Here is a 26,610-nt window from a genome sequence, read left to right as displayed (position 1 = left end):
GCGACCCGGAAAGGTTCCGACACTCTGCCATTAACCAAGACTCTAGCGCATGGGCTACCATAGAGGATAGCTATCCACCCCAGGAACACCAGAGGAAAGCCCATGTGAGACAGCGCGGCCACCAGGTAGTCCCATTCCAGGGAGTCAAATGCTTTTGTGGCGTCCAAAAAGACCGCCACCATCTGCAGTTCGGGATCCACGTTCTGTAAAGTAGCGAATAGTGTACGCAAGTTGTGCGACGTCGCCCTGCCAGGTATAAAGCCCGATTGGTCCGGGAGAACCAGTCCATCCATGAGGAGTGTCACACGGTTAGCCAAAGTTTTAGCAAGAATCTTCGCGTCGCTATTAAGGAGGGACAGTGGGCGATAAGAGTCCGGGGAGGTTGCCGGCTTACCCGGTTTTAAGAGGGAGGTGATTAGTGCCTCTCTCATGGAAGGCGGAAGCACTCCCAGCGTATGGGCCTCATCAAACACCACCTTCAAGATCGGCGCAAGAATATCAATATAAGTTTTATAGAATTCTATCGGGAAGCCATCAAGGCCGGGGGCCTTCCCTGAGGCCATTTGCATTATAGCCTCCCGGATTTCATCTAGGCCTAGCGGAGCCATAAGGAACTTTCTCTGCGTATCAGAGAGCCATCCCAGTGTGATCTCTCCCAAGTAGCGGTCCAGCTCCGGTGGGTGTGCATGAGCAGAGGAATATAAGTCAGTGTAATGAGTAACAAACTCATGCATTATAGCCCGGGTATCTCTGTGGAGGTCTCCCGAGTGTCCCCGTAATTCGAGGACGTGATTAGTAAATCGAGGCGGTCGCGTTGCCCATGCCAAGAACTTGCCCGGCCGTTCACCCTCCCCGTACCGTCGGGCCTGGAAGTATTTCCCCCTGAATCGAACCTCTCTGTCCGCATTTGCCGTATAGTCAGACAGCAGGTCTCGGAATTTGGTTTGCGCTTCAGCATCACTGGTGAACGTAGGGCGAGACTCCAGATCTCTAAGGTCGGATTCCAATTTACGGAGGGTGTTACGCAGATCTTTGAGAATGCCCCCCCCCTTGGAAATGCACATCCCCCGAATGGTGACCTTGAAGGCCTCCCAAACCACCGCCACACTATCCACCGTCCCACCATTACGTTGGAAAAAACTCTCAATTTCCTGTGCTAGTTCAGACCGGAAGACGTCGTCTAATAGGACAGTAGGCTGCAATCTCCACGCCATCGGAGATCCAACCAAGTCCACTAAATCCACACCCATCGAGACAGGGGCATGATCGGAGTAAGTGCGGGCTAAGTGTTTCACCCAACAGAGCTTGGGAGCCAGCCCAGGGGAAATCAGGATATAATCCAATCGTGCCCAAGTGGAGTGTGCAGCCGACCAGTGTGTGCCCTCAAGGGTCGCAGGGTGTCCATAGCGCCACGCATCAACCAGATGGCGATCAGTAAGGAGGCCATGGACGTAAGCCTGGGAGCGGGAGTAGTGCTGAGGGCCAGGGTTCGCTCTGTCCTGTGCGGGGTCTGCAACTAGGTTGAAATCTCCCCCCCACACTAGATACGTGGAGCCAATGCGCAAAATCTCAGTCCAAAGCACCTGGAGGCAATGCGGATCATCCGAGTTGGGGCCATAATAACAAGCTAAAGTAAGCGCATCCATACCCAGACGTCCCCAAATAACACAGTATCTGCCCTCTCTGTCGGTGCGCTCTCCTATGTACGCAAAGGGGGTATGCTTCCGAATAAGGATTGCAACGCCTCGAGAATATGTGGAGTAGGAGGAAAAAACACGAAGATCGGCCCAACGTGACGCAAACAGCGAGGGCCTGGAGGGGTCGAGGTGTGTCTCCTGAAGGAACGCTACCCCAATGTGATGTCTATCTAGGTATGCCAGAATCTGCCTACGCTTTCTAGGGTTTCCCAAGCCTCTCACATTCCACGTGAGGAAGGTGAGCTGATTAGTACGGTCCCCACCCGTTAGCGGATCACTCATAATAAATCACCAAATTCATATAGCACAACACAATGCACCCGTCGCCCCCCACATGATGCAAAGAGAACAATGCAAATGTCACTTCCTGCCAATCGGAACCATCAAATACCTTAAATCCCCAACACCCCCCTCGTCCCCCCACCCACAGCAGCATCCCAATCATGCCATCTGGATCAACCCCCTGCCCCCCTCCCCCCCCCAAAAACTCCCCCACAGCAAGTACCATAAGGGTTCAACATATAACAATGAACAGTCGATGGGGTGATACCCTTGAGGGCGCAATCTAGGTGGAAACACTATGCCCCCTGAGCCATAAGAGCATACCCAGTAGGAGACCGAGCTCTCACCATGGACAGAGGGTGCTCAGCAAAGCATAACGTCCTGAAAGTCTGATGCGCCGGGGAGTAGGAGCGAGACGCCGATAGCTGCCCCCCGATACAGTTCAGGTAGGCTCACAGGCCATCATATCCAGTGTCGTATCAGCTTGCACTCGCATTAACCTACCAGTCACTGAGCCTCCAGTCCCAGCGTTGCACAACATTGGCCTGGTTCCATCAGTCCGAGGTCGGCGTGGAGGGGCGGTCAAGGTCGCGCTTCTTGACACGCTTCAAGAATTCCTCTGCTTGTTGAGGACTCGTGCAGAAGGTCTGTTTCCCCTGATGCGTGATGCGCAAGCGGGCTGGGTATAATAGCGCATAGTCAATTTGTGCCGCCCTCAGTTTTTGCTTGACTACAATGAACTTCTTTCGTTCTTCCTGAACCACGGGGGTGAAGTCCGGGAATATAGTGAAGGAGTTACCATCATAGGATAGGGTCTTCTGTTCCCTCGCCGTCCGAAGGGCCGCGTCGCGGTCCCGAAAGTTCAGCAGGCGAGCAATGATGGGGCGAGGAGGAGCCCCCGGCGGTGGCCTCGAAGCTAGCGATCTATGCGCCCTTTCGACAATAAAATGAGTAGAGAGGGAATCCGTGCCCACCACCGCTCGCAGCAAGCCCTCCACATAGTCCTCCATCTTACCCGTGTGGGTGGACTCCGGTACGCCAATGATGCGTATGTTATTTCTGCGACTACGCGCCTCCAACTCCTCGTTCTTGGCTGCTATCACTCGGAGGACTTTATCCATACGTGTCACCGTAGCCGATAATTGTGTGGTTCGGTCTTCTGAGTCCGAAATACGTCGCTCTGTCTCTGTGAGGCGTTCACCATGGCTATCCACCTTGTGGACTATGGAGTCCATGCGGGATTGCATAGAGTCCATCTTGTCGACGATAGTCGCCAGACTCTGCCTCATGTCCAGTAGGATGGACTTGACATCGTCCACCGGCGGAGCGGCCGACTGGGCCGACCCTCCCGCGTCTTCTCCGGGCTGGGATTTAGTGGGTTTTTTCGCCTCGAAGGTGAGACGAGGCTGACGGCTGTCCGGCTTCCCCATGCCAGTCCCGATAGCCAGACCACTGCAGGCGCGAAGTCAGAAAAATCGTGATCCAATGTGTCCGGGGCGCAGCAATACAAGGCAGTTCGCCCGCTCCTCAATGAGCAACACCACAGGGCAACCGGGTCCTCCTCGCGGTATCCCTAGGGCGACCTTCGTCTCCGGCTCCGCGCCCGGAATCAGCCCCAAACGTGCGGGCAGACCGCGCACTCCCTCAGCAGGCCATCCGCCGTCAGGATTTTGGGAGCGATAGTGACCTCCGCACCCCCAGCCGCCGGCAGTCAACAAGGGGGGGGGCAGGGTCTGGGCGACAGAAGTCGGGGCACCCCAGAGCTCACGGCAGGCCTCTTACCTCCGCCGCAACGCCGTCCAGGCCCAGCAGGGGAGGAGCGCGACACTCCGACCAGCGCCCCCAGACAAACAGCAATCACCGCAGTTCAGGCAGGGCGCTCTCGCGGGCGCCAACACGGACCCCTAGGTCGCAACACTCACGTCCTCTGGACCGGGGGCAGCGATGCTTCAGCCTCCTCTCCTAAGCACCAGCACCTGCCCTCCGGCTGGACAGGCAGGCCGCAAGATCAATCAGGAGGCAGCAGGGCACAGCAGGAAGGATCGTGGAGGGCCGCTTCACACCGGGCAGGAAGCACTCGTCCTCACCGCCCAATGTCCCAACGCCAGTGGGTTCTTCAGGTATGGGCGTTAGGAAGGGTTCCGCAGCCTCCCCGCACCTCCAATGTAGGTCCGATTGTCCGGGACCCAGAGGACGCAGCCGGGCCTCTCCGCCCACGTGCGCAGCACCGGCCTCTCGTAACAGTCACCGCCCGGCTCCGGCACCAGCAAGGATCGCACGCCAGTCGGCGGCCGCGACAGCGACCGTGTATCCAGCAGACGCCTGGCCTCCCAGCTCCACGAGGGTCACAATCGGTGGCAGAGTTAGCAAGGCGCCTACCGAGACCCTTTCCGACAGGTTTTGCGACGTTCAGGAAGGATTATAGGAGGATTTCAGTGCTGAGCAGCGGGAGCTTCACCCAGAGGCAGCCATTCCGCCGTGCGCCACCTAGCGCCAAGAGTACGCTATCTTCGGCCAGAAAACATACATTGTGGCCAAGGCAAATTGTTGAGCGGACTCTTATGGTGTCAGAGCCAGCATTTCCTCTTATAGAGCAAGTGATTCTCCTTTCCATTTGGATCTAGGGTGAATATGGTTAAGAGGTTAAAGCTGCATAGTTACATTATTATTCTACAATAGACATATGAAGCAGTGAATACAAGCAGTATTATATCAGTTTAAAAAATGATTGACAAAACCGATTTTCTCAATCAAACAGTTTGAGTAGGATTTGTTGAAAAAACAAGAACATACATTGCAAATGTGTTTTCTGCTAAGAAAACAGTGTCGAAAATTATTTTTGTTTTTATTTTCCAAATGAGAAACTACCTCTCCTGCAATACATTTTAGCGTGTGTTTTTTAAAACAATACAGCACGCAATTGGGCAAAGACGGGCGCATGTCCCGCCTTTGCTCCGCCCACTTCCCATTGGTGTATGTTACGCGCACAGGGTAACATCTGGTTTGCATTATCGTGCCCAGAAGCATGCACGATAATGCAAAACACATGGCTCCCTTTGGTGCGCGCGCACGCACCACTCGCGTGCTTGCCACCGTCGCCACTCCCGACCCCCTTGCTTGTTAAATTTTATCAATACAGATCCCATATTATTTTATTAAAGAATAACCATTCCTTGAGTTGCTTTAGGTTGCAAGGAAACCATCTACAACTCCAAAGACATATGTAATTGTAGCCAATCCCCATGTCGCCGCTCTAGGGTTTAAATAAACAAATTCACTCGGATGCTAAGAAGTCGGTGCAGAACTGACCGTGGTCACGCCATTGTTTAACCCGATTGTTTTCATTCCGAGGTGAAGAAACGAAACGGGAACTCACACCCGGACCTTCTTTTTTTAAAGAGACTCAACGTTTGATTGGCTGACGCGTGGGGTTACGTTGCAAGTAAGGTGGAGGAACAAGGACTACATCTGCCATGGGGGGCTGCATTGTTAAACACTTCTGCTAATACAAAGGGGGGGGGGGGGGCGCAGTGGGAACCTCCAGGGTTCTGTTACACCCCAAAGGGGCACTTTTATGCAAAAAAAAAAAAAACATGATTCACAGCAGATTAACAATGCATCTTCTCTACAGTGTTTTATTAGTTTAAAGTTTTGCAATTGGCAGGTCAAAGGGTTTGCACATATTTGAAAAAAAAAACATTGTTCTAGTCAAGCTGTACTTTAAAAGCTATCAAAACCAAAGTGAATGTATCTTCTGTGGTTTTGAACTGTGCAAAGAAGAGTTTCAAAGCTATACACTTGGATTGGCATTAGCTGTGGACCGAAGTCTTGATGACACACATAGTAAGTAACTCTAGCAGAGATCCTAGACCCACATACACATGGCCTTCTTTACTTGTGTTGTAGAGTTCGGGGCCCTGCGACAAATGGGGAGGACACGTTAAAATAGTCAGATGCACAGAGTTTCTTTGTGTTTGTTGCATAACGGAAGAAGGTGAATATACATGCACACAGAGTTCGCTTCGAAGACAGCTGTAACCAGAACAGGATCTTTGTTGGAAACAAGTCCAAGCAAATGGACCTGGGCTGGGGTTTCTGGCTTTGAGGGCAGACTGCCAGCTGACGTGTGCTTCGTCTTGCAAGGGGCGGAGATATTTATTTAGGAGACTACCTCGCTCGCGTGAGGTGAGTGGTGGAAATGGCCGTTTAATCCCAGCAGTGGCAGGGCGCCTTCTCACTCAATCCTATTTGTGTATCAAACAGATGGCGTTAATTAAACGTGCTACCTTGCCTCTTCCCGCACGAAAGACAATTCACATTTGGATTCTATGTCGGGAAAACGTCAGTGCAGTAGTAGTGACACCGACAGCGCCTTTAACATTTTATTTTGCATATGGAGAAATATCCCCTCGCACAGCAGCATGCCTGATCACAAAGTGCTATATTCGGTAATGAATCCTGCACGGCAACATTTAACAAACCTTGTTTTGTTTGCTTTCTCCTCTGTTTTGGAATAGTCAGATTTTCTTTACCATAATTTACCAAGTGTTTTGTACGTATTTGAAACAGACTGAGTTACGCTCGTCATTTTCTGTTTTAAGAGTATTGAAAATGTCTTAAGACAGTGAAAAAACCTTAGAAAATTGCGGGCCTTTCTCACCCTGTTCAGGCACCAGTGTCGCTGTAAGATAGTGTCACTCTTTAGTTGTTTTATCAGTGCTAGTTCTAACCACAGATGTCTCACCTTGTCAATCTCCCCAGGCGTCACACTGGATCCAGAAACTCTTGCAGTAACCCCTGCATATCGCAGGTAGTGCTAAAGGCCTCCATTGCAACTTCATCTCCCTTCAGACTATCCAGACCTACATATAGGTGCCACCCTTCTCGCACTGACCGTTGTTCTCCTCTCTTCCCTGTGAATTCAGAGGTTAGCTCCTTCAAGTTTTCAACTTTTTGTAAAAATGTACAACCTTTGACAAAGTGCAGTGATATCTCCAAAGCCACAGGGTTTAAACCATGCTGCTCGTGTCGTAGACATCTGTCTGTCACGAAACCACATGTCGTCTATCTAGTGCCTCAACACCAAAAATTCCTCCAAGCAGTGTTTGAAGTGCATTACAAAAAGTATAGGAACTGTGATCCTGAGTGCAATGAGGGCGGGGTCACTGAGGGTGGGGGCGGGATCAAATGTGTAGCTAAAAAGAACAAAATATTCTGTAACTATTGTGTTGGCATTTCACCTTCCGGTAACTTCATATAAAATAACGCACAACTTAAAAGAAAAATAAATTCAAGTGAAACAAAATCAGTGAGAAATACACTAATTTACGTTATGAAATCTCTGTTGGGTAATGTGAGCATTGCACATATCTGTGTGTGTAACTGAGCACAGCAGAACTGAATTCTGGTTGGTGAAGTGGAGAATAGGGACCTTGGGGTTCATAGTGTTGTGATGTCTCAACATTTGACCGAAAGCACTATGAATATGTAATTCATTATTTTAACTTTATTACAAACCGTATAAGATAGGCTGCCACAAAATGAACAAAAAGATTTAGGTTTAAGATTAAAAAAAAGTACCTCCTAAATATAGGTCTTAGTAATATGCAGATTGTACCTAGTACAAACATATGTTTATACCTGTCCATTAAAAGTATGCTCTCCACAGCTCGCCTGGTCACCTTACTATTCCCTAAAAAAAAGAAACACATCTTTGTCATCAGAAGGCTTCAAGTGGCTCCATGAATTGAAGACCATACTGGCTTCTAATGAGCCTTTAAACACATTTGCTTTTATTTCAGGCAAAAGGCATCCAGGTAAGAATACCCGTTATAGTTTGGCTTGTTCCTCTCTGAGTTTCACAGCACCTAGACTTGCTCCCCCCACTTCTGCCAAGACATCTCAAATGTCGTAATTAACCGTCCGGGACAGTTGTCTTTTAAGAACTGTTATAGTCAAATTCAAAAAGTATGGGCAGGTTTACCCCTCTGATCTTGCCTTCTTCGGCCGCTGCCTCCAAGTCTGAAGACAAAACAGTTACTACAGAGCATAATGGCACCACCTTCCAACACGCAGGCGCTATTGCAAGAGTTTCCATTTCCTTATCCACCATAAAAAAGCGCTTCTGAAGGTAAGTAATCTATTCGTTTCTTTTTAGAGGCTCTTCTATAAACACACTAGAACGTGTTGATAAAATTGTATTAAAAAAATTGACACATGTGACTCAGTTGGAATAACGTTTGCATCACTGGGTGCAAAGCCGTGACGCATTAAATATTGATTAAATGACTGCTAATTTGTTCCAGTTGTTGTGGGAAACTCGAATTAACAAACGGAGATGCACAGGAAGGGACCTTGCAAAGGCTGCTTACAGTTGATGTTTTAATGTTCCCCTAATCATGTTATTTAATTTTCTAAGTGACCTTATCATTTGCACTTATCTTAATTGGCCAATTACATGAACATATTCAGAGCAAAAAAAAGTTCAAACTGCTCTTTGTAAATATTGGTACATTTTTATAAACCTGCATGGTCACTTCTAGACTTTTTGCACGCTTACATTTGTAAGGATTTTTTTTTTTTTTTTATGTATGTATTTGACTGCATTTCAGTGTCTACAGAAAGTGGCTCATAATTGACTGCGCATTATTAAAAAATATATGTTCTTTGACATTAAATATTGCATTATAAATGCTCATATATTCACTTGGTAAACTAATTTATATGAATATTTTTTATTTTCCTGTGGTCAAGAAACTTGGATGTAAGGCCTTTTTTCTAATTTTGTAGCACAGTTTTTAGGCCCGCCTCTTTGGCGTTACCCTTGTACCACACAGTGTCACTTGACTGTCACCCACCTACATTTTCAAGTTCAGTATAGGTAGTATTCATCAGAGGTTAATTATCATTCTGGTGATTTTGGCGAAATGGCATTCAACACTTTTCAAAATAAAGGAACAAACCAGTTGAAAGAAAGCCCGATTACTTTAAGAACCAAAAGTGCCCCGCTGCAATGTATATTTTTACTGCGTGAATATAAATAATAACAATGTGTTTTTAGGTCGAGCCTGGGCAGTGCATGTGTTGCTCGAAAGGCATACTGTATTGAGGTGGGGACATGAAGCTCCGCCCACTCTCCGCCCAAATTTTTCATTGGCTTGTGTCATTGTCCACTGTGGCTGTTCATTGGTCAAAAGGCTTAGTACCGCCTTGTCTCATTTTGTAACCTCCCATAGTGACACCCCCTGTTACATGTGTTGTTGCTCTGTATGCTTTAATTACAGCCTCCGAGCTCTATTTTCTCAAATAGCTTTATCCTGTCTGCTCCTCCTAACAATTTTTTATTTTATAGTATGCATTTGCAATGCAATAGGTCTTGCATTTGCGAGAGTTTAAGCTATTGGCATAAATTATAATGCCTTTTATTTATCTGTTTTAAAAAACAACATATGAATAAAAGGCATTGTCATGTACAATGCCAGTAGCTCAAACTCTCATAAATGCGAGACCTATTGCATTGAAAATGCTAGTTTTTCTTACCTCTGCTTTATGCACAATCCTGCCTTCAGTGCACTAACTCCCAGATGCTCCCTGTTCCCTCCTTTCTGCTGGTGCGCCTCCCTACTGGTTTGTCACCCCTGTTCCACTAGCATACTTAGCACCCCTGCTATATTTAGACTTTATCTTGCTCCTCTCACTCTTTGTCTGCGGCACGGTCTCTAAATCCTCCACACTGTTCTATGTGTTGCAATGCTGTAAGACAGGGCTTCGCCTAAGAATTTTTATACTTCTGTGTTTTTATTATTTTTATTGGGCATTGGTTGAGACTTTTTTGGGAGGTCGGGTGTGGGGGGGTTGACAAATGCGGTTTTGTTTTTTAACAAAATAAGTCAAAAGGTTGCAATTTAGTGGGTTTCATTTTTAATGTTTTCCAAAGTTTTCTTTTGAATAAATTTTCATTTCAACAATTGATTTTGAACTAATGTGGTGAGGATTTAGACACTGAGATCACAGCATACCAAATAAATGCAACAATACAATAAAATAATGTTGATTGTTGGGATGTGGCGTTTGTCCCCCTTACCCACTCCCCGCATTCTAGTCATTTTCATTATGCTGATGCAGCAGCTGGATATTTAATCTAATTCACCATTACCAAATCACTCTAATCTACAGGCACTGGAGTCAAGACACAATTGAGGTGCTCAAATAAATTATAATTCTAGGGAAGAAACATTGAAGGAAGACAATACAGCAGCAAAAGTCTCAATCAAGAACAAAAGTGGTGATCTGACCTATCAGTCTAAATAGATCTTCATTTTGCATACATGTTTAGAAAGTAGGAAAACCACGTTTGAGAACTGGGAATATTTGATCACAGACTGAGTTATTTTTTCCACATACCAATGTGTCCCATACAAGGTCTAGCCAAATCAATTGGGACTAAACAGAATCTTACTTCCAGAAAAAGGGGTTCTGGGCCGTCTGGAAACCAAAATAAATTCAAGGATACCTTTTCATGTTTAGATCTAGGCAGTAATAGCCCAAAGACCAGATATCCCAACCTAATTACCACAATGGGTCATGTGAACTTCTGTGGTAGCTTAATTAATACCCTGCCTTTGTCCCAAAAGTGTGCACACTTTTGGCATCACCAATTGATCCTGTAGGTGAAGTAAATCAAATGGTCTTACTTACACTACAGTCGAGATCTATTTTGTTGTGGTGAAGTTGCTGCACCCTCATGATAATCGGATATTAAAGTAATTTAAGACCGTTTTTTCAAGTGCATACACGCAACTTGAAGCAAAGATTTATTTAAATGTTTTACCACTGTATATCAATCTGTGTTACATTCTAACCTTTATAAGAAACAATGACATCATATACTGTATGAACACCGTTGGAGTGCAGCATTGGACAAAACTAATCAACATGCTTATGTAACAACCAGACATAGCTAGCAATATTTACCAGGTATGGTTTAACCCTGTAAATGTGCTGGGAACGTAATTACCAAAAAGCACAATGGAATAGCCAATAGTTCAATAGGTTACAGTTGAGAGAGAAGAGGCGAGGGCTAGCCTTCGTTGGGGTGTGTGGATGTGGAAAAGGGTGTGCAAGGCTGTGCATCTATATGAAAATAGAAATGCAGTAACTAACAGAAACATGTATCAAGAATGAAAATTGAAGCACAATGACAGAAAATGCACGACTACATTATTTAAACAAGTAATCAAAGAGGTAAAAGGTTAAAGATTAAACTTCATAAAATATTTTTCTAAACTGTACTCCATAAGGACTCCGATAGCTGTAGAATAGTTGTTGAGGCTAATGTGTGGTCAGCCAACAGCAGACTGGACCAGTGCATAAGGTCGGGATCTGTGTGACAAAGTTTCTCCTCCTTCAAAGAATACTGCAAGTGCAGGTCTTCTGACATGCTAGTGGGGTTATAGTCAGATCAGGCAGTGGCTTGAACTGCTAAGGACACTTTTGCCACAGCAATGATTAACACTTCAGTTTTATTTCTGAACCATGGAATCAAGTGGCTAGGATTTGTCACAGCACAACTGTAAGTGATGCAGAAATCCAGCTCCTACAATGTTTCAGGCACAGAAATATGAGACAACAGCTCTAACCACTCTTCTGCTAGTCTCAACCGGGTAACTGAAGTGGATTTGGTAAAGTTTGTTTCTCTCACTTAGATGTGATACCACCATAGCCAGCAAGCGGTGCTCTTTAGGGGTTCCAGGCACTTGTTCTATAACTGAAGATGATCCAACGATTCCAAAAACAAAGGTGAAGATTTACTTTGGTGCAATCAGCAGGTAGGCAGTCGCGCAAAAACCCAGCCAAGTAAGTGTCTAGTAAGAAAAGGGTTCAGTACCCCAGGATGTTCAGTGCATTCCCAAATTCACCTCTCTTCAAGTTTCACGACTTGAACACTCAATGGATCTGCCTTACTTCCCACAAAATGTCAGATCTCCTGAACTACTAAGGGTTTGAACATTGGGCTTGAGAAAATGGTTTGTAGAACATGCTCTCTCACTCCCATTTCTTCCTGTTGGCTAGGTAGAAGGACCAATACCCTTGTAGTGGCTAATGTAACAATCTACTGTTTTTACCCCATTGCCTTATGAGAATATGGGATGAAAACCCTGAAATTCTAAGCTAAGCCACCGTTCCATACTATGTTATCTAGATGGATCCAAACTGCAAACATCAGCTCCAGATAAGACCTAGATAACAGTTCTAAGCTTCACTTTGGCACAGGAAACAATTATTGTGCGGTACTGTATGTCAGAAGGTGCGTCCCTTAACAAATCAACTGTATAAAAGTATGCTTTCCAAGACACTTTTGCAAGAAAATTTGAACATTCAATCTTTTATTTCTAGTTCTAAAAACACTAAAGATGGCATTTTTCTTTTAATGTCTACAAAATAAATGTACTCACCTTGTCTGCACGTCCAATAAATGATGTTTTCCCTGCTAATCCTAAACAGATGGCACAAACAATGCTGGACTTTCCAGTTCCATTAGCCCCAACTATCATGTTCAGGTGTGGCCCAGGAAACACTTCACAACAATCGTATGTTCTGAAAACAAAAAAATAGTTAATAGGCATCTCAAACTCAAGTATCCTAAATGAAGACAATATCCCTATACCACACAAGCAAAGAAAACAGCATTATGTATAAAATAGAAACTATGCATCTTATGCAGACATCTTTATTTATCTAAAAATAATGCAATTATACAGTACAAAGAAACTACCATAGGAATGCAGACACCAGACACAACGTTTCATTAAAGCATCGCCCACTTATACTTTTAACAGGCAGGTTTCAGGGTCTGTATATTACCTTTATCACTTTTATGAAATAAATATTTATGTGTCAGTATATTCAAGAAACGTTGGTCCGAGTGTACATTTGAAGAAAATGTCTCGATTCAATTTGTCTTAAATTATGTTTTTGGACCATACCACTTACACCTCACCACAACACTATCACCTATTAATGACTTTTTCTATTCCTTTTGCTCAATTTTACCCCACCCTACTAACCCAATTGCAAACCTTTCCCACTCATTCCCCACCGCAGCATGCTGAACTGATCTGTAAAAGATCACCTTTCCCACAACTGTCTTATCCAACCTCTCCCACCTCCAATACATGGCTTCCTTTCCCAACACTTCCGATTTCTCCCCCACTAGCCATGCACATCCCCTATAACAAATCCTCATAATCATTCACACCTCAAACATAGCAATCTCTCACTCTCTCACATGGTCACCACGCATTGCCAGTCATTCACAATCTCCTTCCTCACCAGACAGAAGAATTATTTAGCAAACCACAACAGACCAAAGATCAATCTATCCACGTCTCTCATCAATTATTGAATATAGAGTGCTAAAACTAAGACTCTTATGCTTCTCCATCACTTGTCACCTATACTACACCAACTTTAAACAAGCGCAAAAAAAACACAAACATCACCACTCCCACAAATTTTGCATCACCCTTGCTACAACACAACTGGACTTAACCTAATTTCAATTAAACATCGAAACACAATCTTACACCACCACCAATTTCACAAATCAAACTTACCCTCCCCTAAAGTTCCACCAAATCCCTAGTAAGCTTGTTTGAGATGAACAGCGATTATGAGTAAAGTCACAAAGCTGGGGTGCAGTTGGTGTTACCAGATGAGCTTGTCACCGATCTGTCACTATTGTTAAAGGATTGTTGTGGCTTGGTTTACATGTAGGTTTCAAATGGAACCAGGAACTTGGTGTAGAATGTTGTGACGGACATTCTAGGGGAGCGTTCCATAAGACAGTCTTCAATGGATGAACTGCTGGAAAGACCGTGTCCAGTCAGCTTGAATAAACAAAATGTTCCTTCTTCATGACACCCCTCTCGTATCGGTTGGCGACGAGCAGCTCGATCCCCATTCAAGACAGCACCAGTACGACTGTACGTGTTCCTAATTGCGCTGCAGCTGTTAAGGCACGTTATTGAGCACTGCTTATTTTATTTTTATGCTGTTGCTACGAAGCGTTGGATTCGGCTTACTATCTGTGCCCTCCAAGTATTTTTTCATGATTTACAGTAATTGATCAGGAGCAAGTTAGGAGTTGGCTGTTGGGTGCGTCAGGCCTTGTGAAAGTGAGCTAACTGTCACACGAGTCTTCTTCCCCCGTGCTCACCATTATCCACCGACTAGCGTGAGTGAGGCTGTGCACTTACTTTAGGCTCAGTCAGAAGGCATCCTTCCCTGGCACACTCTCTGCAGTTTGTGTGTGACAAACTCTTCACGTAAGCACGTTAGTTACACGTGATTGCTATATTTTGAGCTCATTTTTCGTTCAGCATACAGCTTGTGGTGACAGGCAAGCTGTGCTCTTTCATCATTGGCCAGTTCACAACGTTAGACTTCCTTACTGTTGTGGTGACAGGCACGTCTTGCTGCTTCAATACTATCCTATCTTCGGTGATAGGCATGCCTTCCTGTCATACATAATTTTAATAGTACCATTCACTTGGTTGTGCGACAGGCAAACCTTGTTGCTTTATTATTGGCCAGTCTTTGGCGACATGCACACCTTTCTTTCATACATCATTAAAGTTGTACTACGGTTTCTGTTCAGCATTTGCAAGTCGTCTTGAGGCAGAATTGTTGTGTCTTTGCTGATGGGCACAGCCTACTACGTTCATTTTGGAAGCACACTGACTTCCTACTTTCATTTTGAATGTTCTTCATTTCAGGTATTTCAAATGGAGGATTATAACAACAACTGCACACTTTGTTGACATTAACTTTTGCCATTGTGGTAATAGAGTTGTTGGTTGCCGGGTAGCATATTATGCTAGTTGATACTATTTTCATTCTAGATTACAGATTTTTCCATTTGTTGTTGTGTACACACAGGTGCTGGGTTGGGTGGAGTTATTACTGCACACCACATTTTCTGTATCTGGTAATTTGTAGTTCGTTTACCTAACCTTTTACTTCAAGATGCAAAATGTGAATATTCCACCACCATTTTTAGCTGAAGCTGGTATTCAAAAGTATAAATGGCTTCAGTAGTTTAAAAATGTTGACATCTATCTAATTGCTATTGAGGAGACAAATTTAAAGCAAGAAGGAAGTTGGCCTTACTTTAGAATTCTGAAGTGCTGTGGGCCAACGCATATTTGTCCATTTACCCAAAGCTATTCATGCTCCTGACACAGAATGGAACACATACACACAAGCTGTTAACAGGCTTTAAAATCATTTTAAGGATGATACTGGTATTATTGTAGAAACGCATAGGTTTTTTTTACCAGGGAACAATCACAGTTCTAATCCATTGATAATTGTTTGGCTAGATTGAGGGTGTTAGCTTCAACATGTTAGCTTGATGGTAACCTGGATAATTATTTCAGGGATCAAATTGTGGTCATTTGTTTGATAAACGTATTCAGCAGAAATTGTTTAGGCTGTCGGAATCCTAATCTCCAGGAAACACTAATGACAGCAAGAGGAATTGAAAGATCGACCCGGGCTTCAAAAGAATTGAACATGGGCAAAGAACATGTTGGTACTGAACAGGTGTATGCAATGACAGTCAAAGCCAAATCCCTCAATTTACTTGAAAAAGATTTGGGATGATCCCAACACCTGCATCAGGTGTGGATCCAGCAACCTTTTGTCAAATGCTAAAAAATGCTAAAAACTGCCCTGCGGCCAACAAACTTTGTTTGACGTGTAAAGAATTGTGGCATTTTGCAAGTGTGTAGGAGTGCGCAAATAGTGGGGTTGTGCGGAAGGAGGAACTCCACTTGTACCTTGAGTTAGCAGAAGAATTAGACACTAGGGTTGTGTTGTCCATCAAAATTGTGGAAATAAATCAGGGCAATGGGAAATGTGGCGATCACATTTTTGATGTCTGTATTGGTAGTACCTGTCACTGTAGATCCTGGATCACCTATCACCATTGTTACTGACAACAGAGTGGCCTTCCTTTCCACTGACGCCTCCTGACATACACACTATCGCTTTAGGTGGTCATAGTACTGACTTAATGGGTTTTTTCAATGAAGTGTTGACATTTTAAGGGAGATCCATCACTACTAAGATTTTTGTAACAGTAAAAGGATACAATATCTTGGGGTGGATAGATCAGGGAGCACTTGGTATGGTGCTCAGACCAGGAACTTAATGTCCCATCTCTTTAGTTGACCCTGTTTTGCAACCCTTAACAGTAACAAAGTTAGTTGAGGAATATAAATCCCTTTTTGAAGATAGTCTGGGTTTGGTGAAGGGATTCAAACATAACATTTTTATTTATTTATTTTTTAAAAGAGGATGTGCCAGTGGTGCACAGGTGAGAAATGTTCCATTAAGTCTAAGGGGTCAATAGAAGGCTCTTTTAGATAAATTGTGTTCAGCAAGAGTTATTGAGCCGGTTTACTCTTCTGAATGGGTTTCCCCCAGTGTGGTAGTCAAAAAGAAAAATGGTGAGATGAGGCTCTGTGTGGACCTCAGATCTCTCAATAAGAACATTATTTTAGATTGTTTTACCCTTCCCACAACCCAAGAGATATTGGAACAGCTGGGTGATGCTAAAGTGTTTTCCACCATTGACCTGAGGGAAGCGTACCACCAAATAGATGTGTGTGTTAATTTCAGGTCTTTAACCACTTTTAACACGCCTTTTGGTACGTACAGGTTTCTGCGCTTGCCTGAAGGCTTAGCCTGCGCTGCATCGGTCTTTCAGAAACTAATGTTTAAACTTTTTGGCGACAATAGACAGGTTTTGGAGAACCAAGATGATATTTTAATTTTCACAAATAATGAGGAGGATCACTTGAAATTACTGGATGATGTGTTGGGCTCGCTGGAAATACAAAGTCTTATAGTTAAGAGAGAGAAATGTTGTTTAAATCTCTCCAGGAATGGAGTATTTAGGGCGCATTTTGTCCAAAACTGTTATTGCACCCACAGTTGATTTGGTCGATGCAATTAATCAAAGCCCGGAACCTACTGATAAAAATCAGTTAAGGTCCTTCTTAGGGTTGTGCGAATATGATTCCGGTTTATACAGAATTTTGCTTTACAAACTGAACCCCTCAGGAACATTTTCTGCAAGGGGCTGAATATGTTTTGGGGGCGATACATTTCAAGGTTTGAAATGGTTGCTTATGGAAGCTCCTGCATTAACCAATTTCTAAGATGAAGCCAAGTCTATTGTAAAGGTTGATGCTAGTAGGGTTGGTTTAAGAGCAGCACTGTCACAAATGGTGGAGGGGACAGAATGTACGGTAGGTAGCTTTTGCCTCCAGATGGTTGTCCGGGGCTGAACGTAATTATAGTACCAGAGAACGTGAAGCTTTGGCTTGTGTGTGGGCAACTAGACATTTTTAAACATATCAATGAGGACGTAGGTTTTCCCTTATAACAGATCACAAACTGTTGGTATTTTTACCTTCTGAAAAGAATTTGAATAAGGCCAGTCCTACGTTAGTAAGGCTACTAGCAAGAATGTAGGAGTTAAATCTTGATGTAAAACACATTCCTGGAAGTAAAAATGCCAAAACTGACTTTTTGTCCAGGAGTCCTATTAAGAATAATGGTGAAGAGAATATGGTTGATAAGGTTGAATTAATTATTGGAAAAGTGGATGGTGTATTAGTTACCAGCAAAACCAATTCGTATGGGGAGTGGAAGGAGAGTGCTGAGAAAGACAACTGTCAGATCAAGTTAAGACCGTTCATTACCAGAGGTTGGCCTCAGGAAAGGAATTTAAATGATGATATCAGGCCTTTTTACAAAGTCCGAGATGAGTTGTCCATTGAGAATGAGTTGTTCCTATGAGGCAATATGCTCATTCCTAAACGTATTCTTAGGAAGCGGTTGATAAATCTTGCTCATCAAGGTCATGTTGGCAGGACCAGCACAAACAAAAGGATGCAGGATTTTGGTTGGTGGCTAGGGATGGACAATGAGATAGACATGTGGGTTGGCCAATGCATACATTGTGGCCAGGCCGACAAGTCCTTGAGGGTTTATTCTACTCCTTTGTGCCCACTTGAGTTTCTTAAGGGCCCTTGGGAAAAGTTGGGTATGGACTTTGTGGGTACTATGTTTGAGTGCCAGTGTATAAGAGATATGCCTTGGTAGTATTGGATTAGTACTCCAAGTTGGTGGAGTGTAAGTTTTTGAAAGATACAATGGAGTGAGCAAGAGGACTCCTGGTAGTGAGGAGGTGCAAAGCAATGTGGACGAAGGGCAGGAGAGATGCAAGGCGAGATGATGCTCTTCAGAAAGTCAAGGAGGTTGTTTTCCATGTAGGAGACTTGGTGAAGATAAGGATACCTCAGGCCAAAAGAAGTAGGGCTCTAAGATCTTCCCTGCCACACATGTGGTGAAAGTTACTAATCATGTAATAATGGGTGAAAATGGGAAATGGTGGAGTAAGAGTAAGGCGACCCTGGTCAAGAAGGGACATGAGGATGGCACTGGTGCGAATGTGGAGATGGGGCCAGCTGGAGTTCCGGTTCCAGAGGCTGAATGGTGTTTGGAAGATATCATGAGTAAGACCACAGAGGTGGGGTTGACAGGAGGCAATCTGGATCTGATATTTAAGGAGCAGGATATTCTCGTTCTGTTCCTGAATATGCATCATCTTCTAGTCTTTACAGTGGGCCATCTGGAGAATCTGCCAATGTTACACAGGGTAATGTGGCAGATCTTGTTTGTTCCACAACTATCACTGGAAGGATGAACAATCTGAGGAACACAATTCTCCCTAAATATTTACGTGATTACGTCTTGTACTAATGATTTGACTTGCATTGGGGTTAGGTTGTTATAGCCTCAGTTACCAAATGCTATATTCCTAGTTACCGTTTGCAAGCCTATTTTGTTCTTAGTTTTATTGCTATGGAGGTCTATACTGTAATGCAATGTATAGTATTACTGAAAAGTGTTATTTTCCTTTCAAATGTTCTTTGTAAGCTAATTTTGTTCTCTATGTAATATAGTTGTATTTTATTGTTTGGGGTTGTTAATGAGGAAGATGTGTTGTGGGTTGGTTTACACATAGGTTCCATCTGGAACTTGCTGTAGAATGACGCCATGGACATTCTAGGAGAGCGTTCTAGGAAGACAGCTAGTCTTCACTGGATGAGCTGCTGAAACGGCTGTGTGGTGTCCGCTTGAAAAAACGGAATCCTCATTCTTCAAGACACCTGTCTCGTGTCGTTCCTTACATGATATTCCTTCCTCATGCATGAGAAAGAGGACACCGTTACAGTGGGTGAACTGATTGTGGTTTATCCACTAGAACTACGCCCTCACCTCCTCATACACGAGGAAGGAATATCATCTAACAATAGTGACAGATCAATGACAAACTCACCAGATAACACCATAAGCATCCCAGACACAAACCCTTCCTCCTGCAAAATAAATTTACTCCACCGAAATTGATGGTTCATGAACACCCATTCTATGAACAAAAATAAATACAACATTTTTGAACTATTGACAGACATGGAACAAGGTGCATTAGTGATCACAAGGCAAGATTAGGAAAAGATATGGCTCCAACACTCCAAGAAGCTATCCCATCTGAATATCGAGCCATTACACACAACCAACAAGGAAAGAAAGGAGGTGGGATGGCTACTATCTTAAAGTATTCCATGATACTCATCAAGATAGAAGATGCGGCAATAAAGGTTTGTGTCAATCAAATATTCCATTTATACATATACCCTGGGAACTAAAAATGTGGTTCAACAAACCAAGTTGACCTCAACCAAATGTAATTATACAAGATAAACTTGACCAGCTTACAACAGATCATCTCTGCACCTATGCACAAAGGTCATAGATTGGATGACGTCTTCAACAATCTAAAACTAATCGGTATTCAGTGAAATTCACAAGTAAAATAGAGTGATCATTGCATCACCTTTTCGCTCAAGATCTGCCGGAGCAACATAGACAATAGAAGAAAGTAAACATGAAGAATTTGGAATCTCAACTAACCACAAACATACAATTGGAGAAAAACTCACAGAAATCCTTTGAATCGGTGACGTAAGCCAGCAACATAATAATCCCAATGAAGCATGGCAAAAAGAGAAACAAAGCTCCTTAGATTAAACAAGCATTTGCAATGCAATAGGTCTCGCATTTTAGAAACTTTGACCTATTGGCATTGTAAACGACAATGCCTTTTATTTATGTGTTTTTTTTAACACATAAATGAAAGGCACTGTCATTTACAATGCCAATAGCTCACAATCTCGCAATTGTGAGACCTTTTGCATTGCAAATGCTTGTTCTTAAGGGGGGTGCAAGTGGGAGGTAGCAGAAGGAACACAGAAAGCAAAACTGAGGGCGCAGTTGGGGGAAGGAGCACGGAGAGGAAGCAAAGGATAGAGAGAGCAATGTGGAGGGCAGGGGGAGTAAAGCGAATGAGCAAGAGCAATGTGAAGCTGGGGGTGAAAGCACACAAGCACACCGTTCAGAGGTAATCAGTTGTATGCCTCGTGTATCTATGACCCACTTCAGCTGTAGCAGACTTGTGCACAGTTTGCTTGCTCAGCCTGCCTCCAGAGGGGAGGGGTGGAGGCTCTGGATCAGCATCACGTCGGTGCCCTTTCATGTCAGGCTGCAAAGCTAGCTGCTGGGACAGAGTATGAGCAGGCAAAGGCAGCGTGAGGGGAGGAGAGCAGCGTGCCCAAACCAGGCAGGTGTACGCTGGCAAAGCTACCCGCTCTCCTCCTCACGCCCCAATGCCTGCTCTCTACGGTGTGGGACCAATAAAAAAAAAAAACCTGCACGGCCGTGTTTTAGAATTTAAAGCTGCGCCTCGCTGTTTGTTCCAAATGAAGCATAAACCAAAGCAAACTGGGCAGACACCTTCCCTCAGGGCTGAAATTTAAAGTGAAAGGGTCCGGCCATGCTGTGTGATAAAGCCTGGCAGTGCACGCTGGATCAGGAAAGTTGTGGTTGAAAACCATTAAAGAAACTAGCCGTCAGACCACATCCTCTTTGGTTAGTATCAAGAGTGAGATTAGGGGCAGGGAGCGCCTGGTAGAGGGTGGCAGGCAGGGTGTGGAATCAAGACTGCGCCGCCGCAGGGTGCGGCACCCATACCTGGGCAACTTGTCCACAACATATTTTTTTACAAACTAAGCCCTGGCATGGGGATTGTCTCTGGACGAACACGCCCTTCTGGTTTTTGCCATATTTGTCTTTACCGCAAGTGAAACAAGCGGCACTAAAAGCAATCGCATCGCGATCGCTATTGCCAACAAAAAAAACTGTGGTGTGTGCGCACCACAGAGGAACGGGGGCAAAGACACGCCCATTCCTACCGGTGGCCAGCATGCGCGCTGTTGCGCATGCTGGCCACCGGTGGGAATGGGCGGAGCAAAGGCGGGACATGCGCCCGCCTTTTCCCAATCCCGTGCCGTTTAAAAAAACAACAACACGCTAATGCCAATGGCGGGCGGCGAAAGCCTGCTCAAACGTACGAGCGTGTGAGTAGCTTTCAGAACCCCTTTACAAGAGGTCTCGCGCTGCGTGAGCAGTGCTACGCACTGCAACACTAGGCGCGAGACCTAAAAATTAAAAGAACAAATCTCAAACCTTTGACAGAGTTGGAACTGTGAGAGGTTGGCCTGGTATATGCTGTCCACTAGTTATAGTGGGCACCTTGTACCAGTACAAACAACCCTTATTAATGATAGGTTTAAAGACAACCTTTACTGAAAGCTATCCTAGTGGTAGGTATGGAGAGCAGCCTTCAGGCTAAGTCTTGAAGGAGTGTAAAGCAGCTTGGTTTACCAGATTTTAACCTCTTGAATTACTAAATGAAAGGAGAACCACATAAGGTATATATAAAATATATGTATTTATTTCTAAACACTCACTACTAATCTCTTTATGAGATTAGCGTCCAAGATACACAATAATACAGTTCTAAAACAACAGTAAATAGCACAATATACTATGAGCCCTAGGGGCGGCCCAAACCATATATTAAGAAAGTGGTATAAGAACCACGACTTGACTAGACACAGTGCCTAGAGCACGTAGAATCGCTGGGCCCCTAAGGAACCACCCAAGGTAGTGACACAGGAGACCCGCGGGGGACACGTGCAGTGTGAGAACACAGGCGCTAGCCCCGTACTATTCTATGGGAAAGTCGCGGTTGGAATTTTAGAAGTTAAGGAAACTTAGGAGAGGACTTTGAGCAAACCACTTTAGGCTTAGGTGGGTCTAGGGCCAGCACCCACGGGAGCACCAGAGTACTCGAGTTACCTCACCCAGGGAAGCCGGGTGCATAGGTGTCAAATGGTGTCGGGAATCGTTATTGATTTCAATAGCGATCTGCTTCAAAGTGCTGCTGCCGGGAAGGAGAAAAGTGTCCGGTGAGATCCAAGCCTGGATCTAAGATCAGAAGAACCTGAAAGCAGAGGGGACAGAGTCTGGGAAACATGCCAGTGACCAGGGGCACGACAGACGAATGCCCACCGATGTTGGGTGATTCAGGGGCGGAGAGGTGAAGCTTGACTCTGCAGCCACGAGGACCAGGAGCTGGATTCGAGCTGTCCCACGAAGGATGTCGAGTGTTGCGGTGTTGGTGCTCGGATTGAGCACAACAAGCCTTGGCAACAGCAACCCACGCAGGAAGAGAAAAGTTGCTTCTGAGCGGACCAGCAAGATCCTGGAGACTCCCCAAGCGATGGAGAGTCAGGGCACATCTGGAGCAACCAGGGAAGCCCAATCAAAGTTAGAGTTGCCTTCACAGGGACCCACCAGTCGACGGACCAGGGATCGCGAAGGGACCTAGAGAGAAAACACAAAGGGCCAGCTCAAGGGAACACTCGTGGAGTGTAGGTGGCCAATCTTTAGTGCAAATGCTGCTCGGGTTCAGGGCTACAAGTAACCCAAAGCTCAGCTGCAGGAGTTGTTGGAAAGCTGATGCTTCTGCAAAGTGACGCGGTGTCCAGGGGTTCGGGTTGCACGATCGCCACGAGGGATACGGGCCTCAGACTTGCTGTGGGCACTGATCGCCCTCTAAGACCACGGAAACCCACTTGCTGTGTTACAGAGTTCTTCGGAGTCCTCAGGAGCTTCGGAGACGCAAGCCGGTCAGATGCGTGTTTGGTGTCTGCCTTGCAGGGGAGTAACTTCTTTACTCCAAGGGAGATTCTTCAGTCATCTAGTTCAGTGTAGATCGTCGAAGTTCCAGGATTCAGTATCGGAGTTCGTCCAGGTGTGATCTAAAGTCCTTTAGCCAGGGGCTCCCATCTTATACCCAAGGAAGGGGTGGGACAAACTCTAGGGACCCACCTATGGGAGGGTCAGGAAAGAGGGGTGGCTACACCCATTTCCTTTGTCCAGTTTCGTGCCAGAGCAGGGGCTGGTGGCCCATGCAACCGGTATGAGCTGGACTATGCACAGGGACACCAAATGTGCCCCCAGTGCTGAACTTCAAAGCACTCTTGGAGTGCACCCACCCAGCCCCAATACACTAAAGCCTGTCTGCGAGGTGGTGACACCTCCCTGTGACGGGAAACCTATTGTCCAGGCCTCCCCTGCTGGAGTTTCGTCCAGCAGCAGGAGGGCATACTTGTGTCTGTGGCTAGCAGCATCCATTTTGTGATGCCAGGGCTCTGTTAGCTGGTACTGGGTATACAGGTGCTGTCATGTCTCTTCATCTAGAAGGGTGGGATCATACTCTTACACCAGTTACTGGTGTGGAGGTAAGATTCCAAGGTGTTTGACACCAAACACAACATGTTTCCGTGCAGCCATCCCAAAGTTAGCATTTACCATTTGATTATAATGCACTTAAGAGTATATGGTTTGGCTGCATCACAAACAACCCCGGAATAAAGGTTCCGAAGGCTGCAGAGGGGCTCTGCTCATACATGGGCACCCTCTCACATAAAAACCAGCACCCTGCCTTCAACATTAGTAAGGCCTGTCATAGGGGTGACTGATAGGTTTATATGTGCAGTGATATGGAGAGATATAGTGAACCTATTTCTCAGTAAGGGGTGCATGCACCACCTTACTCAGGGTGTAGTAGCAGACCTGTGGTGTCATTTTGGAAGGTTTCAGGGGTGTCATAGTACATGCTGCAGCCCCTGGTAGGCCTCTGGGGTACCTATGCCCTGGGTACGTAGTATACCATATACTAGGGACTTATAAGGGTACCCCAGAATCCAATCTGGAGTGTACCTAAAGTACTGGTAATCAATTTAGAGAGGAAGCAGCTAGGCTGGGGTCCTGGTTAGCAGCGCCCCAGCCAGACTCGAAAAACAGTGAAACATCAGCAAAAGGTGGGGGTAATTATAAGAAGCAGATCCTACTCTCCTACAGGAACAAATCCAATTGAAACCCCAAGTGAACCCTCACGACAGTATGTGTGGGAAAGAAACAAAAAATGTACAAATCAATCATACAAATGTTGAAAAAAAATCCAATGATGAAGCTGGATCAACAATGGCAGGTGCCCAACCAAGGAACTCCATAAAGTTATACTGGAATTTCATAATCCAGGAAGCAGTCATATTTCTACCCCACTTTCTCAAGACATCTGCAATATGATAGCGACACATTACTTATCCAAAGTAGGCACATTAGATTGACATATAGCAGTCAAAAAAAGCTGATGCCCCCAACTATACACCGAAAATCTAGCACAAAAACAATCTCCATCTATCACATCCTTTCAAGAAATTACAACCTGCAAATTTCAGGACAGGTAAAATCACCTGGATTGGCTGCCCATCCAACCCCTGCCCCCCAATAATTTTCAAAACGTTTCGCCAGACAAGCGCATGCGCTGGGTCAGGCGAGACCTAAAAAAGCTTACCTGAATCTAGCAAAAGGCTTACTACCTACTATACATTACTCCTGAAAAAAATGGTTAAACAGAGAGCTACTAAGTTGTTATTGAAAATTTAAATTTGAAAACTCCCAGCTGGAGAACATAGTAAACTGCTACATATGAAGCATCCCTAGCTCAGAGATAACCTAACTCCCTAGAAGCAAAGAGAGGAGAATTCCCCCACAACGAAAACAGTGGACCACTGGACCAACTATATGCCATATCAAATATCACACACACACACACACACAGCAGATCTCTAGTGCCCACATTATTATCATATTTTCTAACAACTCTGTTGGATTAGCCACTGCCTTTTTCCATTACGTGAGTGACCAGTTGCCCCCTCTCATTTATCGAGACTCCAAAAAACTCCCTCACTGAGGAGTTATTGTGATCCTTGTATCTTATAAAGTGAATATATAACAATATTTATTGACAACAGAAGTTCTTAATTACTGAGCAATGCAGGGGTCTTTTTTGACAGGACCAAAACCAATCAACAGATTGTCATTGAATATAAATGCCTTTAGTTACATTATAAGAAAGAACATGCTATCATATCGTGCTACGAAATCACTTTAGATAGTCTTACTTCAAAAAATCCATTCCAAAGCCAAGGAATGAGAGAAACTAACAAGAATTTGCAATGCAATAGGTCTCGCGTTTACGCGAGTTTAAGCTATTGGCATATAATGCCAATGCCTTTTATTCAGGTTTTAAAAAAACGAAAACAAAAATAAAAGGCATTGTTATTTGCAATGTCAATACCTCAAACTTGTGTAAATGCAAAACCCATTGCATTGCAAATGCTTGCAAGCTGTTCCCCAAGTATGCTGCTTTTTTCGGGAGGAATGAGCATATTGAGGAATTAACTGAATGAATGAGCGGTTTGCTAGTTGCCCCTGACAACGTGTGCGACACTCCAGTCATGTACCTCAATCTAGGACACTAGTAAACGGCTGCATGTTTGTCCTGTCATAAGATCACCTGCGTTAAAAGCATACATAGTCAGCGGCACAGAAACATTATACAGTCCAAACAGCAGGGCCACCAACGAGCCATCGACAAGACTGGCATCAACAAAAGCAAAAAGATATAGAAATGTAGGTAGGTGATCACCATCAGCTATTTTACAGAGTTTATGAAGCGGTCGATAGAGGCAAAGCAAATCTCAACAAAAGCCACTGCTTCAAACCTGTACTTCATTTATAGACTAAAAAGCCAAATAAGTCTAAATGCAAATTTATAAAGTTACTCACAGGTGCAGTGTAAAAGGGAATCGCGAACGTTTTTTAATCAAATTGCCACCATTTAGTCCTTAAAATAATATTCCCAACATACAACATTGCCTTTGCTCCCTAACTAGGCAATACACAACGACGTATCTATCTGTCAACTCCCGACCAGCACACAATACAACTGGGGAAAAAACAATTGAACCCAAAGGGCAGGATTTTCATGTTACACCCTCTTTGCAACGAAAATACAGTCCTTCCACCTCAGCAACACATCTACCATATAAATATTCCCAAAAATGCACCCTATTACCCCCGCCCCAGTCTCTTCCTTCCACCATGAACAAAGCACCTTCAATGAAAAATCGACTCCCCATAAATTGCACCCCTCAAACTCCAGTACTCTAGGAAACTGGAATCAAGTCTCCCTTTCAAAAGCACCCGAAAATCCCACTTGCCCAAAACAGCACACTTT

General features: G+C 44.6%; 1 protein-coding gene across 1 annotated transcript in view; it reads right to left on the bottom strand.

Annotated features, from left to right (window-relative positions):
- Nucleotides 1–26,610, bottom strand: part of SMC5 (structural maintenance of chromosomes 5) — a 680,994-nt gene that overhangs the window by 636,615 nt on the left and 17,769 nt on the right. The window contains exon 2 of the mRNA XM_085633014.1: nt 12,434–12,575. Within this exon, the coding sequence (XP_085489140.1) occupies nt 12,434–12,575 (142 nt within the window). The remainder of the gene's footprint in view (nt 1–12,433; nt 12,576–26,610) is intronic.

The sequence above is a fragment of the Triturus cristatus genome, chromosome 2_1, assembly GCF_964204655.1.
Source record: "Triturus cristatus chromosome 2_1, aTriCri1.1, whole genome shotgun sequence".
NCBI classification, from domain to species: Eukaryota; Metazoa; Chordata; class Amphibia; order Caudata; family Salamandridae; genus Triturus; species Triturus cristatus.
The sequence above is the reverse complement of the archived record's forward strand: the minus strand, read 5'-3'. Positions and strand labels throughout refer to the sequence as shown.